Source organism: Natrix helvetica (genome assembly GCF_964273705.1).
Source record: "Natrix helvetica genome assembly, chromosome: 10".
NCBI classification, from domain to species: Eukaryota; Metazoa; Chordata; class Lepidosauria; order Squamata; family Natricidae; genus Natrix; species Natrix helvetica.
In genome coordinates, this window is record NC_138561.1 from 5,571,267 (window position 1) to 5,598,552 (window position 27,286).

Consider the following 27,286-nt stretch of genomic DNA (forward strand, 5'->3'; position numbering starts at 1 on the left):
TCTATATCTATCATCTATCTATCTATCTATCTATCATCTATCTATCTATCATCTATCTATCTATCTATCTATCTATCTATCTATCTATCTATCATCTATCTATCTATCTATCTATCTATCTATCTATCATCAATCATCGGAAATTACAGACCAATCTGTAGAGACTCGACAGGTATTTGTCTGCAATGGTATAGGGTTTCCTGCCTGAGCAGGGGGTTGGATTAGAAGACCTCCAAAGTCCCTTCCAACTCTGTTTTTCTGTTCTGCTCTGTTAAAGAAATGAGCAAGTAAAGTTTTTACATGTCAAGACGTGTAAGAAGTCAAGACGTTAAGTCACGCAATTTATTTTACCAGAATGGGAAGTAAGAAAGAACAGATACACGGCTTTTGCTAGGAAGTGTAGTATAGGGGTACTTAAAAGAGGTTAGGTTTACACTGATCAAGAGATAGAGCCTCTTGATGCGGGTGAAGGAGGAGAGTGCAGAAGTTGGCTTGAAACTTAATATTAAGAAAACTAAGATCATAACATCTGGCCCTCTCAATTCCTGGCAAATAGATGGGGAAGAAATGGAGGTAGTGACAGATTTTATTTTCCTGGGCTCCAAGATCACCGCAGATGGGGATTACAGCAAGGAATTAAGACGCTTGCTACTGGGGAGGAAAGCTAGGGCAAATCTAGGCAGCATACTAAAAAGCAGAGACATCACCCTGCCAGCAGAAGTGCATGTAGTCAAGGTTATGATTTTCCCAGTTGCAATGGATAGTGGTGAAAGTTGGACCATAAGGAAGGCTGAGCGCCAAAGAATGGAGGCCTTTGAACTCTGGTGCTGGAGAAGACTCCTGCATTGAATCCCTTGGACTGCAAGGCGATCCAACCGGTCAGTCTTAGAGGAGATCAACCCTGACTGCTCTTTAGAAGGTCAGATCCTGGAAAGGAAACTCAAATATTTTGGCCCCCTAATGAGAAGGAAGGACTCACTGGAGAAGAGCCTAATGCTGGGAAAGATGGAGGGCAAAAGAAGAAGGGGATGACAGAGAAGGAGGTGGCTGGATGGAGTCACCGAAAGCAGCCAGCGTGAGCTTAAATGGACTCTAGAGGATGGTAGAGGACAGGAAGGCCTGGAGAAACATTGTCCATGGGTTCACGATGGGTCAGCCATGACTTCATAACTAACAAGGGTTAGAATGCAGAAATCTAGCCAAGCAACAGGGGGTGGCAAAGAGAGAAGAAATCTGCTATCCTCTGCTGCCACCTCGTGGTTGTTCAGCCTCTTGCAGCCCTGTGTTGGCAATTTAAAATTAAGATTAAAATTGAGTTCTGTTGAGTGTGTCAGAAACCACAAAGAAAAAGAAAAGAAGCAAGTGCCAGAATAACATTTATTCTTTGTTTTCCTAAAGTGCTTCCAGTTTTTAAAAGCCTAAGCAAAATCTTGATCAAATTTAAATTATATTTATTTTGGTAAACTGACACGATTATTCAACAGCTGGCAAGTCATTATTTCTCCCTCTTCTGTCCCATTAAAAAATTACAATTTGGCACAGGGTACTGTTCAGCCCTGCAGGATTCAGAACTAAAATCTATGCAGGGTGAAAAACATTTCTACCCACTTCCAATTTTATTATACAGCTACACCCCTTGAAAAAAATACCATTCGTTTTGGAAAACAAAAACCCATGGTAGTAGGAACATCCAATATGAGCAGGTAAAAAATAAAATCAAAATCGCAATTGTATCCCCATGATTAAAACCCTGCTCCTTTTTTACACCCTCATGGTATATTTTAGAAAGAACAGGACTGCCAAGTGCAGTCCTAACCTCCATCTTTAATTCCCACCACCATGTGGAAATCCCAGGCAACCAAATAAATGCTTTCTTGAAATAGGAATGTGAAATTATGAAGTGTTAATACCACTTTATAAGGCCTTGGTAAGGCCACACTTGGAATACTGCATCCAGTTTACATGATGTAGAAAAGATGTTGAGATTCTAGAAAGAGTCCAGAGAAGAGCAACAAAGAGGATTAGGGGACTGAAGGCTAAAACATATAAAGGACGGTTGCAGGAACTGGGTATGTCTAGTTTAATGAAAAGAAGGACTAGGGGAGACATGATAGCAGTGTCCAATATCTCAGGGGTTGCCACAAAGTAGAGGGAGTCAAGCTATTCTCCAAAGCACCCGAGGGCAGGACAAGAAGAATTCCCCCTTTAACATTCCCACCAAAAGACATCATTCATTTTACGTTATATTTCCATTATTTCCAATTTTAGCCGTATTCCAATTTCTAGTTTTTAACACGTACAAACAATAAAATTTTTCTTTCTCTTTCAAAATAAACAATTCATCATTTCTTTTCCATCTATTTTCTATTAGCAATGTGAATCTTCCAAGTTTCAAATTTCAAGTTTTATATAATCAACGTAACATAATTATTTAACATCTTTAAGGTTCTTAATGTAATCCCCACACATCCTAATTAAAACATATTTTTACCTTGTTGACAATTCCTGGAATTTTTGAGATTCTGAATGACTAACCTACGGTATTTTGTATTTGCAGATGGGCCTTGCCAGCAAAGTTTTCCCCTAGTGCTATGTTGGATTATTTCTTTGAAATTCCTGGAAATGATGAGAGTTCAACTCAGGAGCGATGCGATCTGCACTCTTTGCCTGGTGGTAGCTCTTTTCACCATGCTTTATTCCCAACTGGGCCACATGTCCCACAGAGAAGAAAAAGCAGGGGGCCAGAAGAAGACTTCGACTGCAACTCACAGGGATTTCCGCCTTCCCGTTTTCCAGAAAGAGTCAAAAGTTGAGAGTCACGCGTCGGAGCCTAGAATTATCTCGCCTATGAAAGATGCCATGTTGGAAATCCAGGAAGACCAAGTCACCCAACCGGCCCTCCCGACTCACTCCACCTTTGATTTCAGGCTTTACCTAAGGAACAAGGACAACAGGAAATTCAACCTTCTCATTAATCAGCCGAAGAAGTGCACGAAAAGCTCAGAGCGGCCTTTTTTGCTCGTTGCCATAAAATCGCTGGTTGAGGAGTTCGACCGCCGTGAGATCGTACGCAAAACTTGGGGGAGGGAAGGCCTGGTGAACGGAATGCAGGTCCAAAGAGTTTTCCTCCTAGGAGTTCCCAAGAACAAGACAACACTGCCGACTTGGGAGATTCTGGTCCGTCAAGAGAGCCAACTCTACCGGGACATTTTGCTGTGGGACTTTCTGGATACTTTCTTCAACTTGACCTTAAAAGAGATCCATTTCCTAAGCTGGGCAGATGAATTTTGTTCCAGGACCAAGTTCATATTTAAAGGTGATGCTGATGTTTTCGTCAACACGGAGAACATTGTCAACTTCCTGGAAAGTTGCAATCCTTCCGAGGACCTCTTCGTCGGGGACATAATCTACAATGCCCAACCGATCCGAATCCGGAAAAGCAAGTACTATATTCCAGAAACGATGTATGGGCTAGGCATGTACCCAGCCTATGCCGGGGGCGGTGGGTTCTTGTTGTCCATTAGCACCTTGAAGAAACTTGCTCAAGCTTGCACTCAAGTGGAACTCTTTCCCATCGATGACGTCTTCTTGGGCATGTGCTTGCAACGGATCAATCTGAAGCCCGTCTTGCACGAAGGGTTCAAGACGTTTGGAATACCCCAACCTTCTGCAGCTCCCAACCTGCAGACTTTTGATCCTTGTTTCTATAAAGACCTGATGGTCGTCCATGGTCTGAAGATAGCTGAAATCTGGCTAATGTGGAATCTCCTCCACAACCCACGTCTCTCTTGCACCCAGAACAAGCAAATAAGGAAAGCTTTCCGATGGAGGAAGACGACTAAAGACACGGCCAAAAATTATGGTGCCTAAGGGTTGGTCGACACCGTGACTGGGTTTCCACAAGGATGTTGAATTATTTGTTTTTTTCGGAGTCCATCCAGTATACTCGAGCAGAAACCATGTGCTAACCCACAAACGAATAAACCAGTGGTGGGATTCAGCCGGTTCGCACCTATTTGGGAGAACCGGTTGTTAATTTTCTAAGCACTTTGGAGAACGGGTTGTTGGAAGAAATCTCCTTTTGTTTCTTTCCACTTTACAGGGCTAATCCTGTAAGGAAGGCAGGCAGGAAGGAAACATTCTGGTGTGGTTTCTAGCCTCATCTTTATTGCTCTGCTTACAGAAACTGCCTCTCCGGTTATCCCTTATGACATTGTAACAACTAAAGCAAAGCGCCCATTGATGTGAGTGACGTTGAGTTGGCTACGGCCACCTGGTCACATGACCCCCGAGCCACGCCTACCTAGCTGGTCATTAGGGCAGAGAACCGGTTGTTGAATTCTTGGAATCCCACCACTGCAATAAACCAAGGTTAACTCTAATCAAGCTTACCATGTTGTGCGAAGGCAAATGTTAGGTTTTCAACTGACCTGGTGCAGTTCCGTTGAAGGTCTTCTCGAGGGCTATCTGGCATAGCTTTCGTAAGGTGAGAGATATTTAAACACAACCATCTAAGTTCATCTTTTATAGCCAATGCCTGACATGAAGTCACCTGGTAACTGGAACTCCTCTAAGCGGTTCTTCCCCAGCTAGTTTTCTAAAGAGGAAGTCCCTCTGGTGACACTTTTAAAGGCATGATCATCGTAAGGAGAGTCTCAGAATTGGATATCCAGGAAATGCCCGTGTTTGATGTCGTTTTTTTTAACCCAACGCACTAGCTAGTTTGTTTTCAATGGGCCTGCTGCTGTAACAAGTAGTCCTAGACATATGGCCACAATTAAGGCCAACGTTTGTGTTGCTAAGTGAGATGCCGTATTTTTCGGAATATAAGCCGCACCGGAGTATAAGACGCACTAAGATTTTGAAGCGGTAAATTTAACAAATAAACGTTTTTGCCTTCTCCAGCCCCCAGGAGCACTTTGCAGGCCTCCGCAACCCTCTAGCATCCATTTTTTGCGAAAAACGGGATGCAAGGGACGGGCTTTTGGGAGGCCAAAAGTGCTCTAGGCAGTGTATAAAATGCACCCAGATTTTCACCCTCTTTGTTTTGGGGGGGGGGGAGGAAAGGAGCGTCTTATACTCCAATAAATACGGTAGTTTAAGTGATTTTTGCCCCATTTTACGTCCTTTCTCGCTACGGCTGTTAAGTGAATCACTGCAAGAGAATCTGGCTTTCTCATTGGCTTCGCTTGCCAGAGGGCCACATAAGGCGATCACATGACCTCGGGACACTGCAACTGTCATAAATGTGAGTCAGTTGTCAAGCATCTGAATTTGATCATGGGAGCATGGGGATTCTGCTATGTTTGTGTGAAAAATGGTCATAGGTCTATGTTTTCAATGCCATTATAACTTTGAACAGCCATTAAACAAACTGTTGTTAAGTGAAGTACTTAGTACTGTAGTACTTCATCGTGTCCAATTTATTTGGTAAGCTTGCAATGCTGTGCTTGGGGGAAAAGGCCCAATGTTACACGGGCCTCTTTTGCCAATGGGAGGGAGGGAGGGAGTGTGGGAAGGAAGGAAGGAAAACTTTGAGTGACTGAATGAATGGAAAGGAATGGGAAGGAAGGAAGGAAGGAATTAAGGAAGAAGGGAAGGAGAGGGGAGAAAAGGAAGGAAGGAAGAAAGGGAGGAAGATGGATGGAAGAAAGGAAGGAGGGAAGGGAAGAAAGGAGATGTGATGAATGATTGGAAGAACAGAGGTAGGTAAGGAATTGAAGGAAGGAAGGAATTAAGGAAGGAAGGAGGGGGAGAAAAGGAAGAAAGAAAGAAAGGGAAGGAGGGAGGAAGATGTGATGGATGGAAGAAAGGAAGGAGGGAAGGAAAGAAAAGAGATGTGATGAATGATTGGAAGAAGGGAGGGAGGAGGGAGGGAGGGAAGGAAAACTTTTTCCTTTCTGAATTTGTTCCTGAAAATGGGAGCTTTTTAAAATGATCTAATAAAAACTGTTCAAATTCACTGTTTCTGTGCTCATTAGTCAGAAAAAAAACTTTGGGAAAATTAAATTACAGTGGGAGAAATCATTGTGCTCCATTTATTTTCTAGATCCCTCTGATCAGATTCCTTTAAGGAATATGATTTTTGCTTTGATTTGCATGGACCAAAAAAAAAAGGGGGGGGGACTTTAAAAAAAGTTTCCAAGTTAGCCTTAGGGCCTGGGAAACCTGATTTCACCAGTGTTGTTTTTTTTTGGGGGGGGGGAAGAGATCAGAAAGTTAAAATCAACATTTGCAAGTCAGATCACGTCATCTGATGATTTTACCACAGATGGGAAATCTGTTTCCAATTAAGAAAGAACAGACAATATTATTATTATGTTGTGCTGATAGAGAGCATTTGTCCAGAGAAATAAGTAATAGAGAGAGAAAAACATTTTCCTGTTTTCATGGTTAGCTTAACCAACTACTGTACTTCAGGCGGGGAAAAAATGGGAGTATGTGCAAGATAACAATACTTTTATAATCTTTATGACTGTAAATACTTATATCCAGTTCATGCAACCTGGTTGTTACGAATCTGTGCCCCAAAACAAACAAGCCATAATTAGGATTCCGTGCACGGAGGTAACTTAGGAAGATATGGTGAGAATACAGAATCACAGGGCTGTAAGAGACCTTGGAGGTGTGTGTTTGTGTCTGTGTGTATGTGTGTGAAAGACAGACAGACAGACACACACACGCACACACACAGAGTGAGACAGAGACAGAAAGAGACAGACAGACAGACAGACAGACAGAGACAGACAGAAAGAGACAGAAAGAGAGAGAGACACAGACACACAGAGACAGAGTGAGACACAAGGAGACAGAAAGAGACACAGAGAGACAGACAGAAAGAGAGAGACACAGAGACAGACAAAGAGAGAGAGACACACAGAGAGACAGACAGAAAGAGACAGAAAGAGAGAGAGACACAGACACACAGAGACAGAGTGAGACACAAGGAGACAGAAAGAGACACAGAGAGACAGACAGAAAGAGAGAGACAGAAAGAGAGAGACACAGAGACAGACACAGAGACAGACAAAGAGAGAGAGACACACAGAGAGACAGACAGAAAGAGACAGAAAGAGAGAGAGACACAGACACACAGAGACAGAGTAAGACATAGGGAGACAGAAAGAGATACAGAGACAGAGAGAGAGACACACACAGAGAGAGAGAGAGACAGACAGAAAGAGAGAGACAGAAAGAGACAGACACAGAGGCAGACAAAGAGAGAGAGAGACACACACACAGAGAGACAGACAGAAAGAGAGACAGAGAGAGGCAGAAAGAGAGAGAGAGAAAGGGAGACACACACACAGAGACAGACAGACACAGAGAGACAGACAGACACTGACAGAGATTGGAATATATTGGAATTGTGATTTACTTGGTAGGCTAAATGAAAAGTTGTAAATCAAGGACTACCTGTAGAGTACACACACACCAGCTCACAAAATGTATTAAAACAATCCTGGCCTTAAAGAAACTTAACTTTTTGAGCACCGCACAAGGAGTACTCACCCCAAATCTCTTACCGCCTAACCTACTTTACAAATAACTCTGAAAAGCTTTCACCACCTTCTGCAGGATCTAGATGGGAAGATAAATCCAAGACCGACTCATTTATTGCAAAGTACATATATATACACACACATATATATATATATACTCAGCCATCGTAGCTAAACCAAGCAACCGAGTCTTGTTTATTTGTCCTGTTAAGGTACATGCTAGATGTTAATGCATTTCAGAGAATTTACAGGAGAATTATGAAAACACAAATCCATAAAAGAAAAGAAAATGTCTCGGCAAGCAACTGTCCATGGGAAAAAACAGGATTTGCAGAAACATTTAAGAATAAAGGTACATCCTAAACCATTTCTTCTCGTTAGCCCAATGGGGGGCTTCCTTGATTTATTTATTTATTAGCCCAACAGTGTATAGAGGACTGAATGACAAAAAAAGGAGGGACACAAACGCACACGCACGCACACAAATTTACAGCAAACTCACACAACATTGATCCTGCTACCGGTCCAGGATTCATTAACTTTTTTAACACTCTGAAGTTCCCTATTCCTCATTTGCGAATAAATTTATACACGTGCTTTAGCTGTACACAGAATTAAAATTACAAAATGTGTCTTTTTTTTTTTTGTATTTACAAAAAAATCTGTATTTACACACAGTTTTAAAACTCACAAGAATCAATTATAATTTATATCACAAGTTGCTACACCAAAATATTAAAAAAATGGGATAAAATTATAAACGTCTCTCTACGCCGTCTTTTTTTTTTTTTTTAATTCTCTCCACTATTGTAAAAAGGGTTAAGATCGAAAGAAAAGCGAGACCATTTATTATTTACTTTTTTCTTTTAGATAAAAAGCAGCAAAAGAATCACATGCGTCCCTTAAAATCTTCTTGAAATAACAAGCTTTTAAATAACTTTTCTTTAACTAGAAGTCATTATTTTTTTCCCTGCTACAGATGGAGGAGGTGGACCTGCCCAACACGTATCTCTGTTCCTATCTACTTCTATCTATACACACGTAGAAATGTTGAAACTAGATTAAGGATCTCTTTGGCTAAAATTTTGGCATTAAATTAAAAAATAAAAGAGAGGCAAGTCCTCATTCTGCTTGTGCTCCAAATAAGACAACTCAGAAATTTCTCCTCCAGGATTGGTGCTCTTCGAAAAGTTCTCGGGGAAAATTCCTTAAGGTGACATGTTTTCCGTTTCATCTCAGCAGGATATATGTGAGAGAGAAAAGGAACCTGTTTCAAAACATCCCAATTTCCCCGCTAACCTCGTTTACAGGACAAGGAAGAGGAATTCAAGACGTTATTAAATCAGATCCATGTCACACTGTGGACAGTTAAGATAGCTGCATCGCTCGTCCGAGAATGCATATTAGTTATCTGTTTTGCATAAAAAGGGAGGGGAAAAAAACGACATATCCAAACTCTTCCTAAAAGCATCATGATTCATAGGAATCATCTAACTCGAGTTTTTGTTCCTCCTCCCCTCCAACCCCAGAAAAAACTGGGGTTTTAGTTCACGGAACGTGGCAGGAGACAAAATTGTTTCATTGCATCAAGTAAACATTAGTGCAGAAAAATTGCATCGGATTTTCCCCTCCACCGTTTTTAGGCGTGGCAAAACAAAAAGGAAAAAAAAAAAAAACCACTTACCCCAGCTTCCACTCACACCCAGCAAAATTCAAAAGGTCTTATCAAGTAATTAAAGTGTACGTAGTGCAAATATATATATATATATATATGTACATATATATGACCACCGAGTCTTTAGGTTGCTTTGCGCCTTTGTCTCCAACATCGGATGTCTGAAATTATGGACATGTTGAGACTGCGGGGGGGGATATCCTAGGCTACCGAAAAACTCATGGACTTAATTTTATATATACACCTATACATGAGCTCTGTGTGAGTCTTTAACCACCTATATCCTTGCTTTTATTCCTTTTTTTTTCTTCCTTCCAGAAGCAAAATAAAATACAAAAACGCGACTCTCAAAACGTGGAACACAAACACAGATGGGAAAGGGGAAAAATATGTGTGTGCGTGTGCGCACGCGCACACACACACTTACATATGTACGTACGTACGTACATACATACATACGTATTTGTGTTACAACCCCTGGTATGCCCAAATATGGGAGGGAGCTCACTACTCCCCCTTTCTGTCCTTCGGCTCATTACAGAAGACCATCCAGGCAGAAAACCATATTTTTATTTTTAATGTTGCCTTTGCTATGTTTGTGTTGTATTTGTGCTGATAAATAAATAAAGGGAGACTAGTATAGATCTATTTCAAGCTATTTAGCTCTCATCAGCTAGCCATACCCTTACTTCAAATCCCAGTAAGGGTATGGCTAGCTGATGAGAGCTAAATAGCTTGAAATAGATCTATACTAGTCTCCCTTTATTTATTTATCAGCACAAATACAACACATACATACATACATATATATATATATATATGTACGTATATAGAGAGACCTGTTTTCAGATGCCCAAGGATAAGACAATTGTGCTTGTAAGATGTGCAGTTCCTTGCTGAACTCTTTTTAAAAGCTCATCTCCTCTGTCCAGCTCTTAAAAGCCTAACTCTTTGCATTTATACTGTATCTTCCAAGGGCCAAGCAAGAAGACAGGATTAATGGTAGTGCCAGCTAGGGGTGTGAGTGTGTGTGTGTGTGTGTTGCCTCTGCCACTGTCTCCAAGTCCTGCAAGGTTCAGCTTCAGAGGATTTTCAGCTTGTGCCATCCACAGATGGCAAGGGCCAAGCTTTCTTGTACACCCTCTCTCTCTTTCTCTCTCTCTCTCTCTCTCTCTCTCTCACACACACACACACACAACCATAAACACGCACACTCACACACGCTCTCCACCGTTTCGTGCTTTTCCGTATGATAAGCGGGCAGCAACTCAAGGCACGCTGAGCGAATTGTGTAGCATTGTGTTCAATGGGTATTGCTCACTGGGGGAGGTCCAAGATCTTGGTCTGGATGATGGGCCGGGCCGGGCCGTAGAGCGTGACAGACGCAATGTGGTTATTCTGCATCACCTGCGGATAAGAGACGGCCAACAGATTCAAAATGGCAGCCAAGGGGATTGGGAGCTAGAGAACACACTGTCAATTCATCAAGTTGCCATGGTGAGGAAAGGGGGAGGGGGGAGCGCATTCCACGGACACCTTTGGCTAGAATCGGACCTCAGATTACTACAGCAGGTTTGTGAGAGGTGCACCTCGTTGGAGAATGTGATTTATGACACAGACTGAGGGGAGGGATGAAACAGGGGTAAAGTTCAACCATAATTCAAATGATCTGACTGCATTAGGGTATTGCCGAATTGGTGCTCCTAATAAATAAATGACTGGTTTTCTTTTGAAACTTGGCTCGAGGCTCATGAATCAATTAGGGCATCTTTCGGAAACCTGACACGCATCACCTTAAGGTCAGCCCAGAAGGCCCAGAGAAGGGCTGGCTCAGCCCATCCCATGGAAAGGGACGTCAGTCCTGTGAGGTCGTCCAGACAGGAAGTGTGCCTGGTCCAACTACAGACAATCCTCATTTAAAGTTCATTCGTTCAGGGACTGTTGGAAGTTTTGATGGGGCTGAACAAGTGTGTTCTGACCCAGCTCCCCAAACACGACAACCACTCTGAAATTAAATCAACGATTCCTTTATTAGGAATGCCAGCCCATAGATTTCCACTGCTCTCCTCTCCTTTGCCTTCCACACGTTAAGGCACTGGACCTAGCTGTTCCTCCTCTTCCTCATCAAGGAAGGCCCATAGATTTCCACTGCTCTCCTTTCCTCTGCTCATCCACGCGTCAGGCACTGGACCCACCTGTTCCTCCTCTCCCTCATCAGCCACCTCCAGACATGGGGGGTGTTGACTCCCCATCTGAGGGCTGACAAACGGCCCAGGCTCCGCCCCTGTCTCTGACAGCTCCATTCCCTCTTCCCCCGCGGAGCTCTCAGGTTTCCCTGATGCTGACCCTAACTCCCACGCCTCCTCTTTCTCCTCCTCTGATTTGGCTGCTGGAGGAGCCAGCGGCCGACGGGCCATATGATTGCAATCTGGCCGCTCGACCAGCTCATAATGGTTCCGGGGTCCCCACGGTCGTGTGAACGTTGCAATAAAGGAGAATATTTGTAGCTCAGGATTGGAATGATGGATCATTGGTGCTCTCTGAGCTTGCTTGTTTTCTTGGGAATGTTCTTTGCAGCCTTCCCTGCCATCTTCTCAAAAGCAACTCAAAAGGAAAGACGGCAAGGAAGGTTGAAGATTGATCTGCTAAATTGCTCCAGATCTTCACCCATCAGTAGTAGCTGCCCTCGGCCCCTCCACACTCAAACCGCCCCTCTTTGGCCACCCCCACCCCCTCTCCCACCCAAAAGCAGACACTCACCTGACTGCTAGGCTGCTGAGAAGCTTGTGAGTTGCTGGCAGGAAGGCTGCAAATGAATGTTTATATGACCTGGGACTTTCTCAATGGCCCCCAATCCTTGTTTAACGATGGCAACAGCGAATGCCGTCACTTAGCAATGGAAATCACCCATTACCATTGTTAACCGAAGACTACCTGTAATTCTACTTTATTGCAACGTTATATTAACAAACTCTTGCAAGTAAGAGAGAGTAACTTTCTCCCCTGTTGCCTTTGCAGAGCAGAAAACTAGGGAGGGTCCTTCCTGAGATATTTATCCACCCATGTTACTTCTGAGGGTTCAGCTGCCTCTTATCATTCACACATACCATCATAGAGCAACTTTAGCCCTGGTGGGGTGGGATAAGAAAGCAAAATATTTCAAGACAACAATAGCATATTGTATGCTTGTAATGCTTGTGGAATTGGGAAGCCTCTCTATGGAATAAACAAGCAGAACAACCAACACATTTGGAAATATACTCAATATGCCTTGTGGTCCTTCTTACCTCAAATCAATCAATCAATCAAATCTATCTATCTATCTATCTATCTATCTATCTATCATCTATCTATCTATCAATCATCTATCTATCTATCTACCTTCCTACCTACCTACCTACCTACCTACCTACCTATCATCTATCCTATCTATCTATCATCTATCTATCTATCTATCTATCTATCTATCTATCTATCTATCTATCATCTATCTATCTATCTATCATCTATCTATCAATCATCTATCTATCAATCATCTATCTATCAATCTATCTATCTATATCTCTATCTATCTATTATCTATCTATCTATCTATCTATCTATCTATCTATCATCCATCTATCTATCTATCTATCTATCTATCTATCTATCTATCTATCTATCTATCTATCATCTACCTACCTACCTACCTAGCTAGCTACCTACCTATCATCTATCCTATCTATCTATCTATCATCTATCTATCTATCTATCTATCTATCTATCTATCTATCTATCTATCTATCTATCTATCTATCATCTATCTATCTATCTATCTATCTATCATCTATCTATCATCTATCTATCAATCATCTACCTACCTACCTACCTACCTACCTACCTACCTACCTACCTACCTACCTATCATCTATCTATCTATCTATCTATCTATCTATCTATCTATCTATCTATCTATCTATCTATCTATCATCTATCATCTATCTATCATCTATCTGTCTGTCTGTCTGTCTGTCTGTCTGTCTTCTCTCTCTCTCTCTGTATATGTATATATGTATGTGTGTGTATATGTATGTATATACCGTATTTTTCAGAGTATAAGACGCACCAAGCTTTTGAAGTGGCAAATTAAAGAAAAGGTTTTGCACTCTGAAAACCTCCCAAAAACGGCCCGTTTTTCATGAAAACGGGCCTGGTTTTTTGTCAAAAAAAATGGCATGCATAGCCTTTAGGAGGCTTATAGAGTGTTCTTGGGGGCTGGGCAAAATTGAGCAAAAAACCAGCCCGTTCTTCGCTCATTTCTCCCCTCCCCTCTGAAAGCCTCCTAGAGGCTCGGCACTGCCATTTTGGTGAAGGGGGCGGGGTTTCGGGAGGCAAAAAAAGCTGTATTCAGTGTATAAGACGTACCCAGATTTTCAGCTTCTTTTTTGAGGGAAAAAGGTGCGCCTTATACTCTGAAAAATACGGTATATGTATGTATGTATGTGTATATACACACACATAAACGCACACATACACAAACATATACACACACAAATACTATTATGATCCACTGGCAGCAGACTCAGACAGTGAGGAGGTTGGAGAGGAACATGGGCCAGTCCTGGAATCTGGGAGTCCTGGCATCATCGGAGGCAGAGATGGGGCCAGGGACGTTTGACAGTTATCAGTTGCCTTCGGAGCCTCCAGAGTTGGGCAGCAATGAGGCAGAGCAGCAGGGGGAGCCTGTTCCTAGTGCGCGCATGCACAGAGCTGCCAGAAGGCAAGAACAGTTAGGACCAAAGGGGCAACTTGGGAGCAAGGCTTGGAGATGATTGGCTCCCTCCCATAGGGCATAAAGGAAGAGCAAAGGCACGTGAGCCTTTGCAGGAAGCAACTTTGTTCATGCTGGTCCGTTTAAACTCTGAAGCTCTGTTTTGACTCTGTGCTCTGTGTGGACTTGCCAAGCTAATTGCCAATTAGGTCTTTGGCAGCATTTCAAGGGAGATAAAGGTGGGTGCTTATCAGCCTTATCCCGAAGGACTGTGGCAGACTTCTGTCAGACCCTTTACAAACTTTTTTTGACTCATTACGAGCTGTGAATGAACATAATTCACAGCCGTTTGGGGACTAAGCGTGTGCTTTTTACTGTCTCAGGAAGCCTAGGTTAGAACACACATGCACACATTTAGCTATATTTCAAACCAATTCTAACTGACCGTATCTTTTCTCACCTCAAAGATCATCCGTTGTAACCCGAAACAAAAGGTTGACCCAAACGGATTTGTGTTGTTCGGAGAGGACGACCTGCAGAAGTGAAAGAAACAAGTTTACATATGTTTGCCGGCTGTATGGAAGCAAACCTCAGCTGAGAATGAAAAACCGCCCTTGTAGGAATGTTTAATTTTCCAACATGCGGTGCTGTTTCGCAATGTATGCTTTACCGGCCTCGAAGTGATGTTATGAACTTCCCCAAAATGCAAATGCTTCGCAGTCTTTGCTACGCTACGCATTATTCGGGAAGTCATACATTCTGTCGTGAGGCACGTTATTCAACAAGCAAAATAATGGTGAAGATGGATTTCCAAAAGTACAGGTAATTATAACCATTCCTTTAGTGATCACTTGAAGTTAAAGTGGCTTAGCATGCAGGCTAACTCTGCCAATTGCCAGCAGTTCGATCCTGACCGGCTCAAGGTTGACTCAGCCTTCCATCTTTCCGAGGTGGGTAAAATGAGGACCAGGATTGTTGGGGGCAAATAGGCTGACTCTGTAAACCGCTTAGAGAGGGCTGGAAAGCACTGTGAAGCGGTATATAAGTCTAAGGGCTAGTGCTAGTTACGACTATGGTGGGCAGGCTCTATTATAATCAGAATTGGATGATTACCTGCACTTGAGGCTTCTCTCCATAACAACTGCCAACCAACAATGGTTGCAGAATGGTTGAAGAACAGTTGCAGGTATTAGGTATGGTTGGTTTAGAGCAGGGGTCGGCAAACTTAAAACACTCAAAGAGCCATTTGGACCCGTTTCCCACAGAAAAGAAAACACCGGGAGCCACAAAGGTCCTAACCGGAAGCCCCCCGTTCAATTCTGGAGCTGACCAGAAGTTCAGTTTCCCCACCATAGAGTCTCCTCCTAGTGCGGCGTCCTTTTTCCTCTACCTGTCCTAATCGAAAGCCCTATCAATTGTGGAGAGAACTGGAAAACCCTCCCCTTGCCATAGAGTCTTCTCCTGGCGCACTCTGTTTCTCTCCCCCCCCCCTCCACCGGAAGCTCCTCTCAAAATTGTGGCGCCGACCGGTGACGGAACCGCAGCAGAGGGGGGGGAAGAGCCACATGCGGCTCCAGAGCCACAGTTTGCTGACCCCTGGTCTAGAGAAAAGAAGGAACAACTTGCTTTCAGAAGTGTTGGGCGCCCCATTACTGGAGGTTTTCAATAAGAGATAGGAGAGCCATTTGTCTGGAATAATACAAGGTCTCCTGCTTGAACAGGGGGTTGGAGTAGAAGACCTTAAAGTCCTTTCCATTCTGTACTCTATTCTGATCGAGTTTTGCATGACCCCAAGTGAACACTGGGTGGAATTCTGCAGCAGTACTAAATAATCTAGAATCCATCCCCTTTCAGCGCCTCAATAGCATTTTTGGAGCTGCCTTTTATTTTTCATCTCTCGCTAGCAAGGCATGCTATTTCTTCCCCCCCCCCCAAAAAAAAATCCTTTTTTATTTATTTATTTTACCTGTGAAGAACTACAGGTTTTTCCACAGGATGTCCAAGAAGCTCTTGAATATTATCCCACTACAAGACAAGAAAAAAAAAAAGGAAATGAAGAGAATGAAACCCGTTGTGAATATCCTGATTTAAAAATGAACTGAAAAAGGCTCTGCGTGCATCTCGTTTCCAGAATTCAGGTGCCATTTTGGAAGACCTGCGAACGTCTCTCAGTAGAGGCCCAACAGCTCTCTTCCTTGCACGGGCCTCGTTTCTGGCTAAGCCTGCTCTTTCTTTGACCTCCGTGGAAACTTAAAAAACTGCAAATATCTTAAAAGTAAGCTGTGTTCTGGTATGAATCCATCAGATTCTTCTCAGACCCCATGTAAAATGGCCTTTTTCAGCACCCCTCCTATTAACCTCTGGGCAGAGGTGGGTTGCTCCTGATTCGCCCCGGAACGAGCTAACCGGTAGTAGTAGCAGCGGGAGGCTCCGCCTACCTGCCGATGCTTCTGCGCATGAGCAGAAGCATCACACGCGTGTGCAAGCGTGCCCGAACAGGTAGCAATAAAAATTGGCAACCCACCGCTGCCTCCGGGGAATGGTAGAGGACAGGAAGGCCTGGAGTAGGGGTCCTCAAACTACAGCCCACGGGCTTTTGGCCTCCCCGGCCTCCAGAGAGAGAGAGAGAGAGAGAGAGAGAGAGAGAGAGAGATATGATAGATAGATAGATGGATGGATAGATATAGATATATAGATAGATAGAAGGATGGATGGATATATATATAGCTAGATATATAGCTAGATAGATAGCTAGAAGGATGGATGGATGGATGGATGGATGGATATATAGATATATATATAGATGGATGGATGGATAGATAGATATAGAAGGATGGATGGATATATATATAGATAGATAGATAGATAGATAGATAGATAGATAGATAGATAGATAGATAGATAGATATAGGATGGATGGATGGATAGATAAGATAAACAGAAGTCCCTCATACACACCCTAAGGCAGTCACATCCCTTCACTAACCTCTTTCCACCCCAGGAGCAAAACAAATTAAAGTTTAATTTGTGTATATTGTTTGGACTGCTAAATTGGCCACCCCCCATCACATGACCATCAAGCCACCCCCCCCCAACAGTTTGAGGCACCGTGAATTGGCCCCCTGTTTAAAGAGTTTGAGGACCCCTGGCCTGGAGGAACGTCGATGGGTCGGACACGACTTCGCAACGAACCACCACCACCTATTAACCTGGACAAAACAACAACAACTAAAACACCTGTAAAGGCCAGGGCTGTTCTAAGAACCTCCTCTTTGTGATTTACCTTGCTGTACGTTGTGCAGGTTTCCGTCTGTGACTCGGTGCTTTCTAGTTTGAGGAGAGAAAAAATAAATAAAATGTAAGTTTACATGTCAGTGGCACATTCCTCCTAGCCAATGCCTAGAGCAGAAAAGGAACATCTATGGAGATTCTCCGTCCTCCAGATCATAGTTGTCCCAAAGGTGCTTTTTTTAAAAGGCAACTGGACTTCCTTTGTTTTTCCTTGAAGACCTTTTTCTTCTCATCCAAGAAGCTTCTTCAGTTCAGACTGAATGGTGGCGAGTGGAAGGATCTGTATTCCTTGCAGTCATCTGGTCATTAGTACTCTTCCTGAGAGTCATTGAGGCCACTTGTAGGTTTATCTCTACCCTCGGGATCACTTGAATGGTGGAAATGGGTGTTTGAACCTTTTTGGAGCTGCGGAAAGGACTGTGTTGTAAACTGGAGATAGGCAGGGTCGTCTTGGGATTCTCCACCATCCAATCAGAACTGAAGAAGCCTCTAGATCAGTGTTTCTCAACCTTGGCGACTTTAAGTCCTCTGGACTTCAACTCCCAGAATTCCCCAGCCAGCTATCTGGGGGATTCTGGGAGTTGAAGTCCACAGAACTTAAAGTCGCCAAGGTTGAGAAACACTGCTTTAGATGATGATGTCTCTTTTTTTTTTTAAATTGTTGCTTGGATTTCCTTTTCCTTTCCTCTCTTTCTTAAAGCATAGCAGTGAAAGTATCGAAGCGGGCAAGAGACGATGAATGGATGGTCTCTCTTTTTTGTTGTTGTTCTTTTGCTTTTCTGTCTCTTTTTTTTAGGTAGGTGACATGATTAGAAGTTAGACAGGAGAAAGAAAAAGTCTTTTAATAAAAGGTGACATGATGAAAAGCTAGAATAAGTGATAGAAATAAGAGAAGGGATAATACTAGTGTATATAAGGAAAAGGTTCCCCTCAAACATATGTGCTAGTCATTCCCGACTCTAGGGGGCAGTGCTCATCTCCGTTTCAAAGCCGAAGAGCCAGCGCTGTCCGAAGACGTCTCCGTGGTCATGTGGCTGGCATGACTAAACACCAAAGGCGCATGGAACGCTGTTCCCTTCCCACCAAAGGTGGTCCCTATTTTTCTACTTGCATTTTTAAGTGCCTTCGAACTGCTAGGTTGGCAGAAGCTGGGATAAGTAACGGGAGCTCACCCCGTTACGAGGCGTTAGGGATTCGAACCGCCAAACTGCTGACCTTTCTGATTGACAACTTTTATATAATAAAATGGAAGTAACGACAAGAGAAAACATGGGACAATTGAACAATGATAGATTGCAACCTATTATAAATGTGTATTATTATTAGAAATACATAAGTGGAATGAATGTAATAATTATAATTAACTTTACTGGTTTTATTTCTATTAGAATGTATGACACCCAGATAGATGTTCATGCATTGACTTCATATAGTAATAAAAAACAAAAGCTTGGAACTAAAAAAAAAAAAAGAACCGAAGAAGCTTCTTGGATGAGAAGCGAAACGTCTTCAGGGAAAAACAAAGTCCCAGTTGTCTTTTGAAAAAAACACCTTTCGGACAGGAGAAAAGGAAGGTGTTTCCAATAAAGTTCATCGAGGTTTCTTTAAATGAGTATTTCCTGAAGTGTGAGTGTGGATGTTGAATGCTTTTCACACTTACGACCACTACAGCATTCCCACGATCACGTGATCAAAATCAGATGCTTAGCAACTGACTCATATTTATGACGGTTGCAGTGTCCCGGGATCATGTGATCACCTTTTGCGATCCTTCTAAGAAGCAAAGTCCATGTGGAAGCCAGGCTCACTTAATGACCGTGTTACTAACGTAGCAATTACAGGGACTCACTTCCCAACTGCGGCAAGGAAGGCCGTAAAATATGGGGCAACACTCAGTTAATAACCATCTCGCTTTTCGGCTCAACTGTGGTCGTAAGTCGAGGACTACCTCATACACCAAGGGGATATAAAGTTTTCATCTTTCTGTTTTGTTTTCTTAAATCTTTTGTAAACTCCCCCATGTTGTTGGCCATATAGAACTTAAAAGTCTTAGCTTCACACACCGTAACTTTGGGCTTACCCTCAACTTGGCTTTGTTAAAACTTCTTTTAGGACACATTAAAAAATGGCCTAGAATCATAGAATCATTCATTCATGGTAGATGTTTCCATTCACATATATCTTTTGCCAACTATTCTTCTTTCTTACCTCGTTTAATAACGAGTGGGATCTTGAATTCACAACGGTGATAACTGCAAGAGTGGAATCAAGGAGTTAGAAGAAAGCACAATCATAAACAAGAGTTTTATTTCGAAAAATACCTGAGTCTAAATTGGCAACTTTAAGACTGGTGGACTTCAACTCCCAGAATTCCCCAGTCTGCTCTAAATAAATTACGTTTAAGTTGAAATGTTCTGAATTCATAGCGCCTTGTTTTGAATTCAAAAAGTGGATTCTAAGCTCCTTCCAAAATGATCAAAACAGCCCATTTCACACTCAGAATGGCTGTTTCAAGGCTTGAAAGCCTCTGTGTGTGTGTGTGTGTGTGTGTGTGTTTGTGTGGTCTGACACTTGAAATATATTTCATATTCAAAAAGATTCAAAGGTGAAATGTTATGCACGTTTTATAGTCTGCAGTCTTGCATGGATCTTGTAAGAATATTCACTATGGATATCAGCATCCCTTTTCCAATCCTCTCACAATCATGTGACCATGGTTTTCGATGTTTCTGGCAAAAAAAAAAATGCCCATTCGGAAAAAAAACAATGGATTTGCTCAGCCACCACCTGATTTGCTTAACGACTGCAGGGACTTGCTTTACAACTATCATAAAAAAAATAAAATTGAATCAAGTGACCTGGTAGGCCGCTTAAAGACTAGAACAACTTGCACCCAAAATTCCCAGGGCTCAGTTTTGGTCCTTAAGGGAGGACTGGCTCTATTTCATGGTATAAGAAGATAAAACGCTTTTGATTGTCTTGGGGAAATTTTTGGGGAAAAGTCAGAATCCTTACTCAAATGTTCGATGAAGATTTAGAAACGATAAATTAGGCATTGTGTGTTTCCATTGGTGGAAATCCAGCAAAGCACAAAATTTCTAGGCCCTGGCACATCCATCCTCTAGCACTGGCGTCACCAACTACCAGGCTGTGGCCTATTCAAAACTGGGCCGTGCGAAAGGCGGGCCAGTGTGGCAGCTCAGCTCACACGAGCGGAAGGCCGGTTCCCCTCCTTCCCCCTCTCAGTCCGGCCGCCAAGCTGCAAAAAGGTTGCGGGCCACTGCCCTAGCCCATAACTTTTCAAACTGAAATAGAAAACGGGGTATATTAGAGCTTTTTACTCACATGTTAAAGTTATAATGACCAGGATAATTGGTATGCAAAACAAATTTCTTTACTCTATGCGTATTTGCATCAAAAAGGATATCCTGTGGGAGAAAACCAGGACAGGGAAAAATTACTACAAGTAATTGCTACAAGTAGTTGTACTAACTACAACTACTAACTAAAAGTTACTACACTTAAGTCAGGGGTGTCCAAACTTGAGAACTTTTAGACTTGTGGACTTCAACTCCCTTCAACTCCCTGCCCCCCCCCCCCCAGCCCTCCGAGGTCAAACACAATCCTGATGTGGCCCTCAATGAAATCGAGTTTGACACCCCTGCTCTAGAAAGAGTTCAGAGAAGAGCAACGAAGACGATTAGGGGATTGGAGGCTAAAGAATATGATGAATGGCTAAGGGAACAAGGTACGTCTAGTTTAAACTGGAACGAAGGAGAAATTTCCCGAGAGTGAGAACAATTAACTAGGGTAATGGCTTTCCTCAGGAATTTGTGATGCTCCACCAACTGGAGGTTTTTAAGATGAGAATGGTCAGCCATTTGTCCAGGAGGGCATAAAGTCTCATGCCTTGAGCAGGGTTGGACTAGAAGACCTCCAAGGTCCTTTCCCACCCAGTTGGTTCTATCCTAAAGGTGCTTTTTCAAGGGAGTTTCTGTTTTTTTGTGTTTGGAGACGCTTCGCTTCTCATCCAAGAAGCTTCTTCAGAGAAAAACGAGAAAGTCCAGTTGCCTCTTGAAAAAGCACCTTTGGGACAACTATGACCTGGATGGCTGAGCATCTCTATAGACATCTGTTTGTTCTACATTATTCTATGCTTGAAAAAAGTATGAATTCAAAAACGAGCAGGCAAACCATCTGCTAGTTTTACAACCAGCTGACATGCAACTTCACATGATGTCAAGTGTGGCACCTCCATAACTCTCTTCTTAAGCCAAAACAACGAAGATCTTACCAGATTTTACTCTCGGATGGAAAGTCTGGCTTTTCTCATTCATTGATTGAGTTTATGGAGGTCCTCATGTGACATCTGGTGGCGTTGCAGATCCAGGAAGCTGCCTTTTGACCCTGGGACCAGTCAAACTCAGGTCATGCTAGTACTCGGGGGGCGGGGGGGACGTGGTTCAGCATATTGGGTGACCCTGGCCGCTTGTGTTGATGGTTAAACAAACATGGTTTAGCGTTGTGTACTAACCCCATCTTTAACTCACCACTCCAAGCGTGAAGTAGTTGAAGAAAAAATCATTGCACTTCGAAGGGACTTGCTTGTGAGGTGAAGGTGAATGGATTTTCATCTGTTTGCAAAAAAAGAAAAATAAGAAACAGCTTCATTTTACAAGCTTAACAGTAGCTGGCGTTTATTGGGAAAAAGGAGCCTTAAGCTTTGAATAAATTAAATGGCATCGACGAGAGAAATCAGGAATTAATTCAATCCTGTATAGCAGGGATCTTCAACCGTGGCAACTTTATGACTTATGGACTTCAACTCCCAGAATAAAACTATTTAACACCACTGACAATGCTGCTGCCCTGCTAAGTGACCTTGACTACCGTATTTTTTTGGAGTATAAGATGCACCTTTTTCCCCCCAAAAAGAGGGTGAAAATCTGAGTGCGTCTTATACACTGAATACAGCATTTTTGGCCTCCCCAAACGCCGCCCCCTTTGCAAAAATGGACGTGCAGAGGGTTTGGGAGGCCTGCAGAGTGCAAAAACTTTTTTTTTTAAAATTTACCTCTTCAAAATCATGGTGCGTCTTATAGTCTGAAAAATACGGTATGTGTCAGAATGGTCGAACAATAGGCAACTTCAAATCTCAACCAACAAATGCTCTAACACATTGGCAACAAAAAATCAGAACACCAAATACAAGCTGGGTGGATACGTCCTCATAGACGACCCTCACTCTGTCAAGGACCCAGGAGTGCTCATCTTAAACGATCTAAGCCCCAGAGCTCACTGTAACAGCATTGCCCAAAAGGCATTAAGAGTTGTTAACCTAATCTTGCGAAGCTTCTTCTCCGGTAATATTGTACTGCAAACCAGAGCATGCAAAACCTTTGCTAGACCAATTCTCGAATACAGCTTGTCTGTCTGGAACCCGCACTTCATATCGGACATTAATACAATCAAACGAGTCCAGAGATATTTCACGAGAAGAGTTCTCCGCTCCTCTGCTCGCAACAGAATACCTTATGCCACCAGGCTCGAAATTCTGGGCTTGGACAATCTGGGACTACCCCGACTAAGGTATGCTGGCTGGGGAATTCTGGGAGTTGAAGTCCTGACATCTTCAAGTTGCCAAGGTTGAGAAACACTGCCTTAGGGAGTTGCAGATTGGACACTGGGCTGGGGCAACTGGAGGGAAGGGGCTGGGCGATCCTTTGATATGTACTTGTTCGCGCCTATTTGGCTCAGTTCTTGCTTTTCTTTTTGCTGCTTTCGATTCCTACCTAGTAAAAGTACTTTAACTCTATTCCAATGGAGTTGAGGTTTTTCTTTCTTGGGATATTGAAGGAGGCACGCCTGACAGTTGCAGTGTCCTGGGGTCATGTGATCACCTTTTATGAACTTCTGACAAGCAAAACCAATGAGGAAGCCAGATTCACCTTAACAAGCCTGCTACTAACTTAACAACTGCTTAAGAAAATGTAAAATGGGCTACTCACTGCGTTTCCCCGAAAATAAGACAAGGTCTGATTTTCTTTTGACTCCCGAAATAAGCGCTTGGCCTCATTTTCGGGGAGGTCTTATTATTTTTGAGGTGCAGGAAGTGGTGCGTGTGGTCACTTCATGGCTGCTGCTGTGTTGCAATATTTTCAGGGGACGGCTTATCTTAGTGCATGTGCTCAAAAGCCCAATTGGGCTTATTATCCAGGGAGCTCTTATTTCAGGGGAAACAGGATGACAATTATCTCGCTTAGCAACAGAGTTTGGCCTCAATGGTGGTCATAAGGTGAGGACTACCTATGATTTATTTAACGCCCAGTGAAAGAGAGCAGAGTGAAGGTCTTGGGAGGCTGCTTATACAAATGATCTGCAAGGATTTTGCCTCACCTTATCTTCTGATTTGTAGAAAACCTTGTGAGGGGACCCCAAAGTGCTCAGAACATCTTGGCACGAATCACCGAAATACACACAACGCTCAGATACCCGTATTTTGGCATCGGCTAACACACCGGGACCGCAACCTATAAAGGAGAAAAAAAGGAGATAGGAAGATAGAAGTACTACAGAATAATTGATCACGTGAAGTATTAATACCACTTTATAATGCCTTGGTAAGGCCACACTTGGAATACTACATTCAGTTTTGGTCGCCACAATGTAGAAAAGATGTGGAGACTCTAGAAAGAGTGCAGAGAAGAGCAACAAAGAGGATTAGGGGACTGGAGACTAAAACATATGAAGAACGGTTGCAGGAACTGGGTATGTTTAGCTTAAGAGACAGAAGGACTAGGGGAGACATGATAGCAGTCTTCCAATATCTCAGGGGTTGCCACAAAGAAGAGGGAGTCAAACTATTCTCCAAGGCACCTGAGGGCAGGACAAGAAGCAATGGGTGGAAACTAATCAAGGAGAGATTCAACCTAGAAAAAAGGAGGAATTTTCTGACAGTGAGAAGAATCAACCCATGGAACAGAAGTTGCCTTCGGAAGTTGTGGGAGCTTCATCACTGGAAGATTTTAAGAAGATGTTGGATAGTCATTTGTCTGAAACGGTATATAGGGTTTCCTGCCTAGGCAGGGGGTTGGACTAGAAGACCTCCAAGGTCCCTTCCAGCTCTGCTATTGCATTATTGTATAAATATTTTAACCTGGAATTAGAATGTAGAATAAGAGAGTTGGAAAGGACCTTGGAGGTCTTCCAGTCCAACCTCCTGCTCAAGCAGGAGACCCTATCCTGCCTGATCAATCGATCCGTCAGAATAGAGCTGGAAGGGACGCTGGCAGTCTTCTCCTGCCGAACAGGAGACCCTGTACAATCCCAGACAAACGGCTGTTCAGTCTCTTCTTGAAAACCTCCAGTGATGAAACAGCCATAACTTCTGAAGGAAAGCCTTCGCACTGATGAACTGTCAAGACAATTTCTGCTTTGTTCTAGGTTGGGTCACTCTTTGATGAGCTTCCATCTGTCCTGCCTTCAGATGCTTTGGAAAATAGGTTGACCCCTTCCTCTCTGTGACTGCCCCTTGGATATGGGAAGACTGCTATCAAGTCACCCCTGGTTCTTCTCCTCCTTAGATTAGACCAGTGGTTCTCAACCTCTGGGTAGGGACCCCTTTGGGGGTCGAGCGACCCTTTCACAGGGGTCATCTAAGACCTTCGGAAAACACATATTTTCGATGGTCTTAGGAACCGAGACACCAATTTTATGGTTGGGGGGTCACCACAACATGTGGAACTGTATTAAAAGGGGCACGGCATTGGGAAGGTTGAGAACCACTGGATTAGATGTACTTAGATCCCTCAAATGTTCATCGGATGGTTTTGCCTCAACCCCCCCCCTCTTAATCATCTTTGTGGCTCTTCTCTGCATTCTTTCTAGGGCAGAGGTCTGCAACTTTAAATGCTCAAAAAGCCATTTGGACCCATTCCCCACAGAAAAGAAAACACCGGGAGCTACAAAACTTGGATGGGTATGGCCAACCTCAAGATCACCCACTTCCACCCAGTCACAGGTTTGGTGGCTCTTGGTGTTTTCTGTGGGAAACGGGTATCTATGTCTCTCTCTCTCTCTCTCTCTCTCTCTCTCTCTCTCTCTCTCTCTCTCTCTCTCATCTCTGTGTCTGTCTGTCTCTTTCTGTCTGTCTCTATTTGTCTCTCTTTCTCTCTCTCTCTCATCTGTGTCTGTCATCTCTCTCTCTCTGTGTCTGTCTCTTTCTCTCTATCTTGCTCTCTCCCATCTGTGTCTCTGTCTCTGTCTGTCTCTCTCCTGTCTCTCTGTCTCTCTCTTGCTCTCTCTCTCTTTCTCTCTTTCTCTCTCTCTCTCCCATCTGCGTCTCTCTCTCTCTCTCTGTCTGTCTCTCTCCTCTCTCTCTCTGTCTCTCTTTGTCTCTCATCTCTGGCCAGGCGAGGAGTGACTGAGAGGGAGAGGGGCGAGGCCAGTCAGTGGTGGGTTCAGCCGACAGGGAGCCACAGCAGGGGAACGAAAGAGCCACATGTGGCTCTGGAGACGTGGGTTGCCAACAGATGTTCTAGGGTCTCAGCAACTTTTTAATATCGTGGTGACCAGACTTGGACATACTATTATACCTGCAGTGAGTAATCGCAGTCGTAAACCTGAGGGTCCAGCTGCATCTCGGAGGACATCAACGTATTCTGCGTACACATTTCCAAGGAAACAGCTGAGTGGCATCGTAGGTGCCCTAAAAGCATATAACAACGTAAATCATTTAAAATAGGATACGCTCCTTTACAAAATCCTGAAGGTTTCCATATCCCAAACTTCCTAACTGAAAATAGACATCCCAATGGAAGGGCAATTCCAACTGCAGAGGCTGGGGGATGATGGGAACTGTAGTCCAATAAAGACAAAAAGGGAAGCCTCTGCTCAAGACTGGCTGGATTGATCAATCATAGTTTGAAGCATGTCAGCAAATAAAAGCCAGATGCCAAATTATTTTATTCTGGATATTCACTGCATCCCCCCAGAGGCCATCCGTTTAAGGGGGGGGGGGGGGGAAAGGCAGAATTTTGAGAGATGGACCAAAGGTGCTTTTTCAGGAGGCAACAGGACTCTCTGGTTTTTCCTTGAAGATGTTTCACTTCTCATCCAAGAAGCTTCTTCAGCTCCGACTGGATGATGGGGAAGGGAAGAATGGAAAGCTTCTTGGGTGAGAAGCGAAACCTCTTCAAAGAAAAATCAGAAAGTCCAGTTGCCTCTTGAAAAAAAGCACCTTTGGGACAACCATGACCCGGAGGACTGAGAATCGCCATAGAAATTTTGAGAGATGCAAAGAAATCAATATGTGAAAGACCCAATTTCTCAACCTGGAAACTGAAAGTCTTTCCTGAACTGAACAGAGAGAGAGAAAAGAGAGTTTTAAGCACAAGAGAGAAGATGGAATATATCTCTCTGAAGGACTAGCGCAAAATATTCCCTCTTCTTTAAGACCTCGACTTAGGACAGGGGTGTCCAAACTTGGGAACTTTTAAGACTTGTGGACTTCAACTCCCAGAATTCCCCAGCCAGCATGGCTGGCTGGGGAATTCTGGAAGTTGAAGTCCACAAGTCTTAAAGTTCCCAAGTTTGGACACCCCTGACTTAGGACAACAATTGGGCCAGAATTTATCTTGCTAAGCAAGGGGGTGGGGTGAAGTGAATAACGCCCAATTGTATGACCTTTTCTGCTATCGTCGTTAAGAGAAACACTGCAGTTGTTCAGTGAATCACATGGTCCTTAACTGAGCCCAGCTTGTTTCACTGACGTTGCTTGATGTGGGTGTGTGGGTAGTTTTTTGGATTTTTTTTGACACAAAACAGCCAAAAAATGTCTCAAAACACACAATCATGTAACTGGATGGTGCTGCATTTCTCATAAATGTGACCCAGTTACTAAAGGCCCAAAATGCAATTATGTGCTCTCTCTCTCTCCATCTCTCTCTCCATTTCTCTCTCTCTCTCTCCATTTCTCTCTCTCTCTCTCCATTTCTCTCTCTCTCTCTCTCTTTCTCTCTCCATCTCTCTCTCTCTCTCTCTCCATCTCTCTCTCTCCATTTCTCTCTC

General features: G+C 43.3%; 2 protein-coding genes across 3 annotated transcripts in view; one reads left to right on the forward strand and one right to left on the reverse strand.

The window, feature by feature from the left end:
* Positions 1-27,286, forward strand: part of B3GNT9 (UDP-GlcNAc:betaGal beta-1,3-N-acetylglucosaminyltransferase 9) — a 354,533-nt gene that overhangs the window by 12,961 nt on the left and 314,286 nt on the right. The window contains exon 2 of one of the 2 annotated variants that reach the window (XR_014176241.1): positions 2,558-4,146. Coding sequence is in view for 1 of the 2 variants with exons in the window: in XM_081963378.1 (XP_081819504.1) it covers positions 2,623-3,870 (1,248 nt within the window). In the remaining variant the exon portion in view is untranslated. Of the gene's footprint in view, positions 1-2,557; positions 5,566-27,286 lie in introns of those variants that run through there. The other variant, XM_081963378.1, reaches the window with a different exon arrangement.
* Positions 7,650-27,286, reverse strand: part of PHAF1 (phagophore assembly factor 1) — a 60,102-nt gene continuing 40,465 nt past the window's right edge. Inside the window, exons 9-17 of the mRNA XM_081963370.1 lie at positions 25,813-25,925; positions 23,615-23,748; positions 21,769-21,852; positions 20,564-20,646; positions 19,427-19,470; positions 17,211-17,254; positions 15,894-15,952; positions 14,388-14,460; positions 7,650-10,584 (exon numbers count right to left, since the gene is read on the reverse strand). Coding sequence (XP_081819496.1) covers positions 10,495-10,584; positions 14,388-14,460; positions 15,894-15,952; positions 17,211-17,254; positions 19,427-19,470; positions 20,564-20,646; positions 21,769-21,852; positions 23,615-23,748; positions 25,813-25,925 — 724 coding nt within the window. The 3' untranslated portion in view covers positions 7,650-10,494. The remainder of the gene's footprint in view (positions 10,585-14,387; positions 14,461-15,893; positions 15,953-17,210; positions 17,255-19,426; positions 19,471-20,563; positions 20,647-21,768; positions 21,853-23,614; positions 23,749-25,812; positions 25,926-27,286) is intronic.